General features: G+C 41.8%; 1 protein-coding gene across 2 annotated transcripts in view; it reads left to right on the forward strand.

The window, feature by feature from the left end:
* The first annotated feature begins 5,493 nt into the window (after window positions 1–5,493).
* EFR3A (EFR3 homolog A) overlaps window positions 5,494–17,095 on the forward strand; it is a 97,632-nt gene continuing 86,030 nt past the window's right edge. Inside the window, exon 1 of one of the 2 annotated variants that reach the window (XM_064268099.1) lies at window positions 5,494–5,632. In XM_064268099.1, the coding sequence (XP_064124169.1) occupies window positions 5,623–5,632 (10 nt within the window). In that variant the 5' untranslated portion in view covers window positions 5,494–5,622. Of the gene's footprint in view, window positions 5,633–5,832; window positions 5,976–17,095 lie in introns of those variants that run through there. The other variant, XM_010588497.3, reaches the window with a different exon arrangement.

Here is a 17,095-nt window from a genome sequence, read left to right on the forward strand (position 1 = left end):
TGGCTTTATAAAAGTTGGAAAGAACTGCATCACCATTAAGCAATGACAGAAATCGAATGGTACAAAATAAAACAAAAAGGGGATATTATTGACATAAATGTTTAGTGAAAAAAAGAACAACAAAACTAAGCAATGAGAGCATATAATTGCATCATTATAACCTCTTGGGAATATGCTCTTGGGGTAAGCAAATATCTTTATAGTTATTTCCGATAAACTGTAAATTTGCTGGCAATTACCCTTAAAGTGTTAAAATGTGCACAAGTTAAAAGGGAACCATCTCACTGCATGATTTAGAAATTGGAACAGGTACAGGAATAAACTAGTAGCAGAGGTAATTCGGGCAATATGAGCTGAAAGTTATTGCTCCAACAGAATGTTGACTGCAAACTTTCTAATATTGTTTTGACTTTTAATTATTTTCTGGGAAGCAATAAAACACCAAGGAACAAAGAACTTCTGTTTTTAATGGTTTATATTCTGTAACTGTACCAGGAAACATATGCAAAAAAAGTATTCCTCTATTTAGGTGCTAGTGAGTGCCTTTCATTGTTTTTGAAGAGTATTAACACAATAAACAGGTACTATTATTATTTTTACTATTAATGAGGAAAACCTGGTGGCGTAGTAGTTGAGAGCTGTGGCCGCTAACCAAAATGTGGGCAGTGCAAATCCACCAGGCACTCTGTGGATAACCTTATGGGGCAGTTCTACTATTTTCGAGGAGCCCTGGTCACACAGTGGTTTAGAGCTATGGCTGCTAACCAAAAAGGTCAGCAGTTTGAATCCACAAGCTGCTCCTTGAAAACCACCCTATGGGCAATTCTGTTGGGTCACTATGAGCTGGAATCGACTCGACAGCAATGGGTTTGGTTTTTTTTTTGACTATTAATGATTGTAGGTGTTGGTCATTATGTAGCCAGTGTTCCAGGACTGACCAGTCTGTATATAGGTATAAATGAGGTCATCATCCCACCTGCACATAAAAGGCCTCAGGAGCCCCAGTAATTGCTGGTTGTCCCTGCTGAGTGCCAGATACCACCAGAGGCTGGGCTCTCATAGATATCATACTAAACCAAACCCATTGCCGTTGATTCCAGCTCATGGCGACCCCATGTGTTACAGAGTAGAACTGCTCCATAGGGTTTTCTTGACTGTAATCTTTACGAAAGCAGATTGCCAGGCTTTTCTTTCATGACACCACTGGGATGGTTCAAACTGCCAATCTTTAAATTAGTAGCTGAACACAAACTGTGCCATCTAGGGTGTTCAGAGATATGATGAGGTTCTTGTTGTTGGGTGCCCAGTCTAGCTGATTTCAACCCATAGCACCCTCCTGTGATGGAGTAGAACTGCCCCATAGGATTTCCTAAGATGTAATATTTAAAGGAGCAGGTTGGCAGGTCTTTCTCCTGTGGAGCCCCTGGATGGGTTTGAATTGCCAACCTTTGGGTTAGCCCAATGAATCCTTGTGAAATTCCCCAGAGTTTACACCCAGAAGGGTGATTGCTGGATCATAGGGCATATTTAATTACACTAAACATGTGGAAGGGGTTCAGACGGATGAACAGAAATTAGCTAGAATGAGGGGTATAAGAAAGATCACCCCAGTATGGGCAACTAACAGCAACAACACTTAGGAAAGAAAAGGGGAGGAAGCAGGATTGGGGGGCGGGGATAAGCCCACTATGCAGACCTGACGAAGCCTCTGTCAGCTCAACGGGTAGCTCTGATGCGTTGGATGGAACTCGCAGGCTCTCATAACACCATCTGGCTCAGTCATTGCCTGAGCGCCCCCATTGACCTTGGCTCAAATGCTGAAGTGGCTCACACACCAAGGCAAACCATGCTTTTCATAGTTGGGCAGCTTGTCCTTTCTCGAAGAGGGATCAGTGATGCATCGAATGTGGGAACTGATGGGGATGGACAAAGCCCAGCTGCTCTCAGTTCAGATGCAACTTCAAGTGAGGAGCAGAGGGGGAGGGAAGGGCGTTAGTTAAGAGAGGACAGAAGAAATGGTCTAGGAGGGGCTAACACTCTCAGATCAAATCCAAAGAAGGTGGAGGCGAATCAGTCTTCTCAGAGGGGCAGGATGGGGGTGGTGCGTGCACAGAATTCTGACCCAAAGGATTTTTAGGGAAAAAGAGTCTGTCTGCTAACAGTGTTACCAGAAGTCCTGTGTGTACAAACTAGGAAAAGAGGTATGATGTGTGATCCCAGATTGATGATATTCCTGACTTTCAGCTGTTCTTCCTCAGATTCTTTGGCTGCAGATTTTATTTCTGGCAACAATATGAAATAAAAAAACCAAGGGGATTAAAAAAACAACCTGTTATAGGCCAAACTATTTCAGGGGCTTTGAGATTTGCATCTTTTTTGACAACTGTCAGCAGCGATGTCTATCATCTAAAATCCTAACGCCCCATGGCTTCCAGGGCACTCTGCCCTCTGGGTCTCCTCTGTGTCCTACTGTCCCTTCACTGGCTCCTCCTCCTCCTCTTCTTCTTCCCTGCAAATGAACCAGCCCTTAACGTCATGCTCTGCAGTATTACACACCGTCCTTCACAGATTTCTCTCCGCCTCCAGCTTCAGCTTCTGTCCCCAGGTCGAAGATACACAAATCTCCCATCTTGAGATCCCTCAGCCACCCTCAGTCAGCTGTACCTAGCAGTCTTCACATCTCTTCACTTGCATGCCTCTCTTGGATGTCACCTCAAGCTCACTATGTCAAAGAAAAACTCACATCCTCTCGTCACACCCTCTCCCTGAAACAGCATTTCTTCCTGACTTGTCTACTGCTTTCCCCAGCCCCACTGGTTTCCTTGTTCCAGCCTTGGAGTTACATAACTAACAGATGCCTCCTGTTGAACCAGCAGCCAACAAATCCCAGGTATTCTTTTTCTGCAAGAAGGTTTAGTTCTTTCCTTTTCTGTATCCCCCATCAAGATTAGGCACTGAATAATCCTTTCTGTATCAGTGTTGAAGCCTCCCAAATGGCTTCTTAAAAGACAAAAAACCAAGTCAGTTGCCATAATGGTGACACCATGCGTGTGAGAGTAGAACTGTGCTCCGCAGGGTTTTCAAAGGCTGATTTTTTGAAGTAGATCACCAGGCCTTTCCTCTGAGGTGCCTCTGGGGTGGACTTGAACCTCCAACCTTTAGTTTAGCAGCTAAGCACATTAATCAGTTGTACCACTCAGGGAATCTAATTGGCTGCTTACCTCCATGGTTTCTCAGACATGCTGTCGGCCCTCCAGAGCCCTGCTTCTGATAATACAATGCTACCGTCCTGATAAAACACCCAGAATGGGCTTTTAAGGGGCAAATTCCAAGCCTGCAGGCAAAGTTGTTCATTAACTAGTTCTATTTTACCTATTTTGTTTCATACTCACGGAATAAATGTATACCTTATTTACATAGCTATTAAAAGAATTCTGTGTGCCCAGGCAAAAACCAAAAACCATTGCCATTGAGTCAAATCTGACTCCAGGTGACCCTATAGGACAGAGTAGAACTATCCCACAGGGTTTGCTAAGGCTGTAATCTTTACAGAAGCAGGCACATCTTACTCCCTTGGGGTGGCTAATGGGTTTGAACCACTGACCTCTCAGTTAGCAGTTGAGCACTTAACAACTGTGCCACCATGTCATCTAGCTGTGCCCAGGCAGGGGAGATATAAATATGAATGGAATATGGTATTTGCCAAATTCTGAAAAGCTTGTAGTCCAGTGGTGGAATATAAGCACTCATTACAGTTTAATTAGGATTCAATGTGAAAAGTGCTCCAGTGAAGGTCCCATGAAAGTCTAGGGGAGAACACTGGGAGCAGGGAAGACTTTATAGATGATGAAGATATTCACCAGTGCATTTAAGGAGAAGCAAGTGCTGGCCACACACTTGGTCATTTGGTCTTTATCATCAGCAAGGGCCAGCCTCCACCACGTCTGTCATACACACTGAGCTCTCACCAGCTTCTGTGACTCAGTCTGAATCACCCTCCACCCTCTCCTAGCCTCTTCAAGGGCTCTCTAGTCTTTGCTTCCTTCAAATTCTGCTTCCTTGCAATCCACCTGAAGACTAATTTCCCCCAAGCCTTTCCTGGCATTTATCTTTTTTACCTTCTCCTTTTGGTGCTACAACGATGACCTCATTTCTTAACCAGAACCCTGGCACTATGCTATAGGGTCACTATGAATCGGAATTGCTTGATGGCAACAGGTTTGATTTTTTTTGGTTCTGGCACTACTCTGGAGGGCAAACCAAAAAACAAACCAACCCACTGCCATGGAGTCAATTCCAATTCACAGCAATCCTATAGTGTTTCCAAGGCTGTAATCTTTAGGGAAGCACACTGTCACATCTTTATCTCATGGAGCGGCAGGTGGTTTCCAACCTCTGACCTTTTGGTTAGCAGCCAAGTTCTTTAACCACTGCACCATTAGGGCTCCTTTACTCTGAAGGGCCCAAAAAAAAAAAAAAAGTTGTTGCCATAGAGTCAATTCCGACTCACAGCCCCTGTACAAGACATAGAAGAGCTGCCCCGTAGAGTTTCTGAGGAGTAGCTGGTGGATTTGAGCTGCTGACCTTTTGGTTAGCAGCCATAGCTCTTAACCACTAAGCCACCAGGGCTCCTCTGGAGGGCAGAGATCTTCAAATATGAACAAGCGTTTGAATCATGATGCGATTCAGTAGGTGTACCACAGGCCCAGGAATCTGCATTTTAACACCACCCCAAATGATTCAGACACGAAAAGATGCTGAACCACTTTGAGATACGCTGTTTTAGACATATGTCCTGCCTAGAGTTTTTGGGTAGCATGCCTAGCAAAGTGCATGTGCGTTGCTAAATGCGCTGGGCTCCAAGCATCGGCTGGGTGACTATCAGATACGTCAATTATTCATGTACCCAGAAAGTCAAGAAAAGCGGCTCGGCTAAATGGGCAGCACCGCCCTCTCCGGAATAGGCTGACTCCTGAGGCATAAAATCTATCCGAAAGTCGTCAGTCGGGCAAGAGGAAATTACATTTTCCATCCTCTCAAAAAAGGAGCAGCCATCACCCCAAACGACCTCCGTGTGCCTCGGATAAACCATGCTTCGGAGAATATACAGAACGCGCCGCAAGTGAAAAGGGTTAAAAAGGAAAAGCCCAGAGACACTCATGCACCCGAAGCAATTATGCTAGTCACGAACATCACGGTGGTAGTAAGAAGCAAACATCGCTAACGCGCCCCACATAAGGATTAGTAAAAACTAACACCACTCGAACCCCTGGAGCCTGAAAACAGCGGAACCAGAAGCTGCCCTCGGTGGCTGCCCCCACGCCGAGCGGCCCCGCCCGACCGCAGCGACCGCTCCTGGGTCCCAGCTCGGCCGTCCGCTGGGGGCGGGCCCGGACGGCGGCGTGATGACGTCACGTGCGTGGGGACGCCCGGCGCGCAGCTGGGCCGGCCGTGGCTGGCTTCGTTGTGTGAGCCGCGGTGCCCGCGTCCGCTCCTCCGCCGTTCGCTGTTCGCCTCGTCCGGGTCTCCGCGGCCCGGCGCCGGCCAGTCATGGAGCCGTCGGCGCGCCCCGCGGGGCCCCGCTGAACCTCCGTGCGGCGGCGAGCGCGGCTCGGGGTCACCATGCCCACCCGTGAGTGGCCCCCGAGGGCCGGGCCGGCCGGGGCGTTGGGAGGCGGCGGCGGCCAGCTCGGCGCGCCCCCTGAGGGTCGTCCGCCTGGGGCGGCCGGGGGAGAGCCAGGAAGTGCCCGCGACCTGCCGATCTAGTTTCGTTTCGGCTTCGCTATCTCGGGGGGTGGCGTGAACCCCGTTGCATGGATGGGGAAACTGAGGCCCAAGCGTTCAGGGAAGTGCTGAGGACGCGCGGCTGAAAAGTGGCAGAGCTGGTGGTAACCTGGACCTGTCGGACTTCAGAGTCCAGGCTCTCCCCGGAGCTGGCCTCCACACAGCTTACCGGGACTGTGGAAAAGCAGAAGGTAGCCGCGGTCTGCTCGTCCTTGCTTGCGCCCCATCTCGGGGACCAGGTGTCCCCAGGTGGCAAGCGCCGGCGCAGGGGGTCCGAGTGCGGCCCGGGGGGTCCGAGTGCGCCCCGGGGCGCCAGAATCCGGCCCAGAGTCCTCCCCCCGACACCGGGGTCGCCCGCAAGCTTGACTCTTTTCACTGCCTGTAACACGTTCGAGGTGGTTGACGTAGGTGCTCTTCTGGGAATTTGTTAGGCGCAGATGCCTCCAAGTGGGGCTCTTGGGCCACTTGCTTTAGATTCACCTGGGCAGGTGGTAAAAAAAAAATAAAAAATAAAAAAATACCGGTTAGGGCTCCTCCCTAGATCTTGGGAATAAAACTCCGGAGTCTGGGCCCAGGAGCCTGCATTTTAACGAGCGCCCCAGATGTTACTGACGGACCCCAAAGTTTGAAAATCACCGGGCCGGGGTATTGGAGGCTTTTTCTGCATCCTGACAAACGAGGTACAACAGTACTACTAAATGACCTATTTTAAGATGACCCAGATAGTGGCAGTGTGCCTTTAAACCCGTGTCCCATGTGCATATGAGCAAACCAGGGAAGTTGCTGGTCTGGCCAGAGAAGGAAGCCTGATGGTGCTTGTTTTGAGATTCTTGATTTAGGTTTTTTTTAAGTACTCCATCTTGCAGAACCTTTAAACCCTTGTGACTGTGTTCCTAATTAGCTGATATTTCTTCGAATTCATAATTAACTTCTTTTTCTGATCTGATTGTCCTTATTTTTGTAGACATGTGGGGCACTTTCCAGGTTCACCTCAAATGCATGTTTTGTCTTCTCATTGGTAAAGAGTAATTATTTCTTGGTATTAGAAAGGTTTTTGTAATGCTGTGGAAAATCTTTGAATAGTCTTGGTGAACATCTTTAAATAATCTTGATGTAAAGATTACCTTTAACTTATTACAGATGTGTAGATAGGGTGGACTTTGTTTTCTTTTCATAGTACCATGTATCCTTAACTTGTGTTTTTGGGCTCTGCATCCAGTAAATATGTCAGCAGTTTTTATTTTAATTTTATTCCTTAGGCTGGAGGAATATCATTGTCATTATTGTCAGTTTATTAAATTCATGTTCACGTTATCTGGTGAATATTTGAAATTAGCACTGTGCTAATTAATCTTGTACTTTCTGAGAAAGCAGAGGGGAGGGGATAAAGACCTATTTCTTGGAAGTTAAGGTTTCAAATAAGATTTAATGATAAGGCAATATTAGCATCCGATGACGTTTAAAAAAATTAGTTATGTTCTCGGGTTATCTCACTTAGTCGAGCAGACATAAAAAACCTTTTTCTTTTTAAATGTGTGATTGACTCTGGAAAATGACTTCAACTAGGATGAGCATGGTGTATTTTGCATAGTTGAGAATTCAAATTTCGTGTCTAGACGGGAGGGCAGGTACAGTGCTTGAGTTGTCTATCCTTATTATTGCTTATATTTGCCATACTACATTTTCTGTGGTTGGCTGCAAGTCCAGCACCTCTCAGTGGTGCCAGCATGAAGTCAGTAGTATTCATACTGCCTTTTCTCTCCTTTGGTGGCCAGAGTTGCCAGAATGGCTGGGATAGTGCAGTGGGTAGTGTTACTTAGAAATTCTGTTCATAGAATACATGTTCAACATGTAAAGTAGGTAAACAGAAACTGCACAATTATTATTTACTTTAGGACTATTTTTTTTAGGACTATTTTTAGGAAGAAAACCCTCTTTAAATAAGCTGAGGTTGTGTTGTTGTTTTTTAAATGTCAAATGAGAGGCTCCTTTATGAGCGCAGCCACTTAATCCTTAAGGATTTAGGTAAATAAAAGTAATGCTTTTCTGTAAAATGAAGGACTTGGAGGTGATCACTAGGGTCTCTCAGATTCTAAAATTCTGTAATGAATCCGTGCTCTAAGTCACAGAATTATTCCGCTGTTGCTGTCTTTAAAATATACTTGCTGCTTTGGAATTTTGATACTCAGTCCTTGAAACTGGTGTTGATAAGTAGAATCCAATCAAGCCTACTGTATGCCTGAAGGTTAGTCAATTTCTTATCAGCTTCATTGGAGTTACTTTGGAGATTATAGACTCTTTCTAAGAAAGCAGCTACCTGGAAGAATGCCTGGCAGGAACCTGTCCAGATACTGGGACAATTTTGTGATCAAGTCACTCTGTATTTAGCCTATAGTTTGCAACAATCACTAGGTACAGATTTCAAGATGTTTAACGGAACAGCTTTTTCAAACCCGTGATTTGACACATCATTTCTGTAAAGGCCTTTATTTTTATCCTCCATTCAAGTGACCTTTAAGAAGCATTTTGATCTAAAAGATTTTCAAAACCTGAGTCAGAATTTGAGTTGTAATGAATGGTAAAGCTTCTTAATCCGGTCATTTTATTTTGCGTATTAGAAGACTGAGACTCGGGGAATTTCGGTGATGTGGCTGAAGTCACACACGGAGGAGAACTGGTACTTGAACCTTCCTGGCCCCTGTAAGTAGTAACCACAGTGAGCATAGTTAATGTGTATTTTTCTCTAGTGCTAAATTCATAATAGTTTATTTAGCTTTTTATCCCCAGGAGTTAAATTATGATAAATGTAAGCTTAGCCAAAACTTAAATTAGACTGTGAGTTTCCAAAAACTTTAACAGTTTAGCCTTTACTTCTGTCTTGTTCCAGGATTCTCTGGGAAGAAGGCTGTGGATTCCACTGGTCTGCTAAGTACTTGATTGGTTATATAGGCACAAACCTAAATTTTTCAGCAAACTGCATGTATGATACTGACTCTTTAGTTTACAGGTAACTTATCTCCAAGCAGACCCGGTAAAATGTACTCTTTTATTATATATGAAAAGTTACTGTATAATGGCTAGGGGGTTTCCTGAGCCATTGTTTACTTCTTAACTATGCTGTCAGTAATTATTTGTGGTAGCTGCTTGCTTTTCACATTTAGATATTGGCATTGAGATCTTGGCCCATTTGTTAGGCTCTGGTATTGTGGTTATTCCACTTTTGTTTGTGTGTCCTTTGATCAGGCTGATTATATTTAACTCACTTTCAATCCATTCTTATGAAAGAAATGCAGAATGTGGGTGAATTGTGAAGGATGGTGCTGGTTGAAGTGTTTCCTTTTAGAAACACGTTGCAAACAAACTTAGAAACACTTGACCTAAACATATTACTGACTTGTGAGCCTTTCTGTGTTGATTCATGTTTATGTTCCCTCTCTCCATTCTCACGCAGCACCTATGTATACTGCCAGAGTTGTAGCTAAAGAGACTTCTTTCCACAGTGACCTTGGTCTTGACAGTGCTTTGATTGCTGCCCAGATCTCACTTTTCTATCTGACCCTACCCAGGCTCATGGGGACATAACCACCAGTTGCCTTCAAGTGAATTCCAACTCTGGCAACCCCATGTGTGTCATAGTAGAACTGTGCTCCATACAGTTTTCAGTGGCTGATTTTTTTGGAAGTAGATTGCCAGACCTTTTTCCTGAGGTGCCTCTGCATGGACTCAAACCACCAGCCTTTCAGTTAGCAGCCAAGTGTGTTGACCATTTTCACCACCCAGGGACTTCTCTTAGGGACATACGGCTACATTAAAGATTATATAGGTGGTGGGAGATAAAGCTAGAGAGGGAGATGGGAACCAGAATTTGGAGGGTTTGGTATGTCATACAAAGAAGCAGTTAAATCGACTTGAAATTATGTTCAAGCTATTACATTCACAGTTACAATGGCTATCTACTTTACAGGCATATTAGCAGTTGCCCGGTAATGGTTACTGTATAAAATTATTTAAAAAATGGTTTAGTATTAGTAATAGGAATTCATTATTTAATATTGATTGTATGTCAGGCCATATGCTTTGTGTTTTATATGTATTATTTAATGCTCACATTTTGAGAGAGGCTCTCTTTGACCTGTTTCAGAAATGGAGGGATTGAGATTCAGGAAAGAAGTCAGGTAATGTGCCTGATGGCAGTAAGTGGTAGAGCTGGGATGGGAACTATATCAGCCTGACCTCAAAGCCCCAGTTCTTTTTTCCATGCTACATCGCTCTCAGCCAGGCAGATGTTGAATTTATAGTCAGCAGATCCTGTTAGTTTCTGTTAACACTGTGTCATTTGTGGTTAGCACTGTACCTGGTTCATGATGGGTGCTGGTAAATGTTGAAGAAATGAGTGATTGAATCTTACACACAGTCAGAGAAGTTATTCATTCTATATAAGAGATAAGGTGCAGTAGAAAAGGCAGGAGTTTAAATTGGTACGGCTTTTCCAGGAAGTAATTTGGCAATATATTGTTAAGTACTCTAATAATGTTTGTGCTCACTGACCCAGTAATTTCACTTTTTGGACTCTATCCTTTAGAAATGATTAAAAACATAGATGAAGATTTCTGCACAAAGATAGCTGTCACAGTAATACTTATAATAATGAAAACCCAGAAACTACCCAATAATGGGGAAGTAGTAGAAGTTAAATATAGAACATCCTTTCAGCGAAGTGTTCCACAACCATTAACAATGGCATTTCTGAAGGTTTTCAATGGCAAGGAAACATGCTTACGAGAAATGGTGGGTGAAAAGGAGGATCTCTGGGGTGAAAGGGGGAGAGTGCTGACGTGGTGTGGGGATTGCAACCAATGTCACAAAACTAATTCTTCATACTTTTTTTGAATGAGACACTGATTTGTGCTGTAGACTTTCACCTAAAGCACAATTAAAAAAGAAAGGGAGGATGTCTGACCTTATGTCAAGTGTATGTGGGAGAGAGGAACTATAACCATTGCTCATCTGGTGCTGAGATTATGGATTATTTTAATTTCTTCACTATAATTTATGTTTTCCAGATTTTCTACTGATAGCATATATTAATTGTATGATGTTTTTGCATCTTTTAACATGACTTTTTAAATTTTTTTTAAAAACGTGAAACATTACAATATTGCACTGAACTGGTATTTCCTTTAGCCCGTAGAAAAGAATTTTGAGTAACTGATCAAACAGTGTTGACTGTATATAGTGGTTAAGAGTTCCACCGCTAACCTAAAGATCCACGGTTCAACCCTACCAGCTACTCCATGGGAGAAAGATATGGCAGTCTGCCTCCATAAGGATTTACCTCCTTGGAAACCATATGGGGCAATTCTACTCTGTTCAGAAGGGTGGCTATGAGTCGGAATTGGCTGACAGCAGTAGGTTTGGTATATAGTGGTCCGGGAAATAGTACATTGGCTGTCTGATGCTGTCATATACTAGGAAATGCAGCACTCTTGTCAGTGACTTTGAGCAGTAGTTGTTGGACTGCGCTGTTCCTGAATAGGGAGTAAAATAATGGGACATTCTTCTTATCACTCGCATTTTTGGGGGAAGGAAGATGAAATAATTCTGGCATTATTAAGTGGTAGTTTCAATCATGAACGCATAGAAGGTTGGGATGAATCATTCTGTGTGGGTTTAGTTTATTGGAGTTTGTAGGATCTTTTCTTTGAATGATTGTGCACTGCAGAGTGAACACAATTCTAAGGAAGTATGATCACAAAATGAATGTTGGCAATTCCTCCTATGATTAATATGTCAGATCTGTCAAAATTCTCTCGTCAGTTGTAAATGCCAGATTCATTCAGTTCTTGAAATGAGCCAGCTCTTGGGTATGTTGTAAAGCAAACAGGAGCCAATATTATTTTCCCACTTTCCATGTAGGGTATCATATTCTCCCTTTTATGTATTTATTTACTGCTGTCTAACCTTAGGTATTGTTAGAGAGCCTGATTCTAATGTTTCTTAAAGAAGGACTCACTACTGGGTTTTTTTTCATTATGCCTCTGAATCATGGGTTTGTCGTATTCCAAAAGTTAGGCATTAAACGGTTTGCTCTCCAGTCTTCAGGAGGAGATCTGTCCTCTTAATGCCATTATTTTTTCCTTATTTGGTGAGTTGTTCAACTGTGCCTTTGTCTTTTATTACTTGAACTCCCGGGTGTTTCTGCTGTAGTAGTTTTCTGGATAATGCTAAGTGTTCCACACACCCCTGCTATTTAATTGACTTTTTTGAACAGCTGTCTTGGCAGTTTGCTCCAAAGTTCTCTGTGCCTTGGTTGCACTTAACTTTAAATGGATCTCGCTCCTGCTGGGCAGAGAAAATGAAATGTAAGATGTCCAAGTTTGCCCTGGGACCTTGCAAACTTTGCCAAAGTGCCAGGCTAAAGGATGCTGAAAGAGGTAGTCCATTATGAAATCTGACTGAAATTGATTTACTTTATGGATTTAGTTAAAAGCATTGTTACTAGCTATCTGATCCATTAAAAGGAAAAAGATATTATCTCCTAGGGATATTTAGATGACACTTTGAGGGCTAAGGTGTGCCTGGCCCAAGCCATGGTGTTTTCAGTTGCGTCATACGCATTCAAAAACTGGACAGTGAATGAGGAAGACTGAAAAGGAATTGATGCCTTTGAATTAATGGTATTGGCAAAGAACATTGAATATACCCGGATTGCCAGAAGCAGGAACAAACCTGTCCTGGATGAAGTACAGCTAGAATGCTCCCTAGAAGCAAGGATGGTGAGACTTTGTCTCACGTACTTTGGGCCATGTTATCAGGAGGGACCAGTCCCTGGAAAAGGACATCATGCTTGGAAAAGTAGAAGGTCAGTGAAAAAGAGGAAGACCTTCAATGAGATGGATTAACACAGCGGCTGCAACAATGGCTCAAACGTAACGATTGTGAGGCTGACACAGGACTGGGCAGTGTTTCTTTCAGTTGTACGTAGGGTTTCTCTGAGTAGGAACTGACTTGACAGCACCAAACAACTACAGAAATATATAGATTAATAGAGTTTTCGATTGTGCTTTAGAGGTAGAAGTACTGTATGAAAATGTTACTCGAATCAGTGTATTGTCAGGATCAAGATGCTTGATATTTAGATGATCATCCTACCGTCTTCTACACGAGGATACAGAAGGGCATTTGCACAGGGAGGGCAAATACATAATAGCGAGAATCCTGGGATTTTTTAAGTCTAAAATTGCACTGTAATGTAATCTTGCTAAACTCTGAGTATTGTATAGAAGATAATTTTTGTTGATTCTTTAATTTTCAAGAGTAAACGAAATTTCTTTTTGATTGTTTCAGTAATAAATTCTACAAATGTCTATAAATTCCAGATTCTTCCTTTGAGTGTAATGCCACAGAAAGTCACTTTTCTTTTCACGGCGTCGCTGGTATTAAACCTTACCTTTGAACTTGAGGAAAATTTAGTAATACGTTGAAATCTTACGGTGGCTTCAGATTTGGTTTGTGATCCACTTGAAAATACTGATTTAGAAAAGATTACGTTGCATTCTTAGGGTTTTGATTAATGTAAAAACTAGTATTTTGTATGTATTAGCTGCGATCATTGTATTTGTAATAAATTAATACATGAAAAATTAAAGGTCTCTTGGGTTTTTGACTTTGTGTTACCCAAATCTCATGTATGGAGTAGGTAAATACAGAATGTTTACAATTTTTGTGTTTTAGTGGAGAGCTTGGGGACAGTGTATCAAGCTTTGAACTTTGAAGGTTTGAATTAGTAGAGTAATATTTTTTTCATTGACGTTTTCATTTAGCTAGGTCTGCTCAGCAGATCCTTTTTTTGTTTTGCTATCTTCAAACATTGGAAAGAGAATACTTAAAATATACATTGTATTTAGATGTTGTTGTTGTTGGGTGCCCTCAAGTTGGCTCCAACTCATAGCCACTGTGTAAAACAGAACGAAAATCTGCCCGGTTCTGCACCATCCTCACAGTTTTGCAGTTGCTGTGTCAGTCCATCTGTTTGAGGGTCTTCCTTTTTTTCGCTACCCTTTACTTTACCAAACATGATGTCCCTCTCCAGAGACTGGTTCCTCCTGATAACATGTGCTAAGAACATCTTTACTTCTAAGGAACATTCTATCAGCTGTACTTCTAAGATAGATTTGTTCATTCTAATGGCAGTCTGTGGTATATTCAATATTCTTTGCCAGCACCATAATTCAAAGGCATCAATTCTTCTGTCTTCCTTATTCATTGTCCAGCTTTCACATGGACATGAGGAGATTGAAAATACCATAGCTTGGGACGAGGGGCCCTGGTGGCGCAGTGGTTAAGAGCTAAGGCTGCTAACCAAATGGACGGCAGTTTGAATCCACCAGCTGCTCCTTGGAAACTCTATAGGGCAGTTCTCTGTCCTGTAGGGTTCCTATGCGTCGGAATTGACTCCATGGCAACCAGTTTGTTTTTTTTGGTTTATGATATGGGTCAGGTTCACATTAGTCCTAAAGGTGACCTCTTTGCTTTTTAATACTTTAAAGAAGTCTTTTGCAGCAGATTTGCCCAATGCAACACGCTGTTTGATTTCTTGACTGCTGTTTCCATGGGTGTCGATTATGGATCCAAGTAAAATGAAATCCTTGCCAACTTCAGCCTTTTCTATATTTATCGTGATGTTGCTTATTGGTCCAGTTGTGAGGATTTTTGTTTTCTTTATGTTAAGGTGCAATCCATACTGAAGACTGTAGTGTTTGATCTTCATCAGTAAGTGCTTCAAGTCTTTTTTGCTTTAAGCAAGCAAAGTTGTGCCATCTGTTCTTCCTCAAATCCTAATGCCATGTTCTTCCTCTTGTAGTCCAGTTTCTTGGGTTATGTGCTCAGCATGCAGATTGAATAAGTATGTTGAAAAGATACAACCCTGATGCACACCTTTACTGACTTTAAATCATGTAGTATCCCCTTGCTCTGTTTGAACGACTGCCTCTTAGTCTGTGTATAGATTCTGTGTAAGCACAGTTAAATGTTCTGGAATTCCCATTTTTCACAATGTTATCCATAATCTGTTATGATCCACGCAGTCAAATGCCTTTGCATAGTCAATAAAACACAGGCAGACATCTTTCTGGTATTCTCAGCTTCCAGCCAAGATCTAACATCAGCAGTGATATCCGTCATAACACACCCTCTTTTGAACCCTTCTTGAATTCTTGGCGGTTCCCTGTCAATTTATGCTGCAGTCGTTTTTTAAATATCTTTAGTGTAATTTTACTTGTGTGTGATGTTAATGATATTGTTTGATAATTTTTGCATTCTGTTGGATCATATTTCTTTGGGATGGGCACAAATGGATCTCTTCTAGTTGGTTGGCCAGGTCACTGTCTTCCAGATTTCTTGGCATAGATGAATGAGCGCTTCCAACGTTGCATCCATTTGTTGAAACATCTCAATTGGTATTCTGTCAATTCCTGGAGTCTTATTTTTCATCAATGCCTTCAGTGCAGCTTAGACTTGTTCCTTCAGTACCATCGGTTCCTGATCATATGTTACCTCCTGAAATGGTTGAATGTCAACCAGTTCTTTTTGGTGCAGTGAGTCTGTTTATTCTTTCCATCTTCTTTTGATGCTTCCTGCATCATTCAGTTTTTTGCCCATAGAATCCTTCAGGATTGTAATTCGAGGATTTAATTTTTTCTTTGGTTCTTTCATCTTGAGAAATGCCAAATATGTTTTTCCCTTTTGGTTTTCTAATTCTAGGTCTTTGCACATTTCATTGTAATACTTTGTCTTCCTGAGCCACCCTTCAAAATCTTCTGTTCAGCTCTTTTACTTCATCATTTCTTCTTTTGCTTTAGCTACTCTACATTCAAGAGCAAGTTTCAGAGTCTCTTCTGCCATCCATTTTGGTCTTTTTTTCTTTTCTGTCTTTTTAATGACCTTTTGCTTTCTTCATGCATGATGTCCTTAATGTTATCCCACAGCTTGTCTGGTCTTAGGTCATTAGTGTTCAGTGTGTCAAATCTGTTCTTGCAGTGGTCCTTAAATTCAGATGGGATATACTCAAGGTCGTATTTAGACTTGTAGACTTGTTCTGATTTTCTTCACCTTTAACTTGAACTTGCATATGACCAATTGATGATCTGTTCTGCAGTTGTCCCCTATCCTTGTTTTGACATACGATATTGAGCTTTTCCATCATCTCTTTCCACAGATGTAGTCAGCTTGTTTACCGTGTATTCATCCAGCAAGGTCCATGTTTATGGTCGCCATTTATATTGTCGAAGAAAGGTATTTCTAATAAAGAAGTTGTCTTGGAAAATTCTATCATGAGATCTCCAGCTTTGTTTCTGTCACCAAAATTGTATTTTCCAACTATTGATCCTTCTTCTTTGTTTCCAACTTTTTTATTCTAATCACCAGGAATTATCAATGCATCTTGATTGCATTTAGATGCGTGGTTAGATTGCTACCTATCTTTTCTGTTGCTATTTAATAAGAAAATTTAGTCATCTCAATTCAAATGAAAATCGTTAACATATGGCATAAAAGCTGTGGGTGTTGTGAAATCTATAAGAAGAACCAGTGCTGTTGGTATATTAAATTTATTTGTTCTAAAAATAATTTTGGAAGTTAGAAACATCCCCACAGACTTAACACTTTCGTTACTCTGTGACTAATGAGGAAATAAAAATTTATTTTGTTAAAATTTAGGTAGTTGGGAAATTTTAAAGCTGTTTTGAATTTTGCCTGAAATTATTCATATCCTACTTGTGACTATGATGAGGGTTTTAAATTAAAGACAACCCAAATCATCCTAGTCAATTAAGACCCAAGTCCTTCATTATCTGTGGTAGATTATTTATGCTCACCAAGATGTCTGATTAGTAAATTTAACGGTTTCTTTTCCTAAGGCGTAGTGTCTTAATTTGTTTAAGCAGAAATTTGTTTTGCTGGAGGCCTTTTTTTTTTTTTTAGCTTTTAAACTGCAGAAAACCCCATCTTTTTTTTTTTTTTTTCATAGGCAGGTTTTCATTGTGGACCATCATGTAGCTGTAGGGTTCTAAACTATAACCTTAGTATTTCAAGTGCGTATTGAAATAAGTCACAGTAAGTATACAGAAGTAAGGATTTTTTCAACAGCCTCATTGATCTGTATAATTTACATACCATAAAGATTTACCTGTTTTAATGAGTATGGAAGGTATTGATTTGTATGTAAGAATTACCAGGGCAATTATCACAAATGTGAGTTCACTGATGCCCCACCTTTCCTTCCCCCCCCAGATTTATTTCTTTATATTTTTAG

This window comes from Loxodonta africana, chromosome 14 (genome assembly GCF_030014295.1).
Source record: "Loxodonta africana isolate mLoxAfr1 chromosome 14, mLoxAfr1.hap2, whole genome shotgun sequence".
NCBI lineage: Eukaryota > Metazoa > Chordata > Mammalia > Proboscidea > Elephantidae > Loxodonta > Loxodonta africana.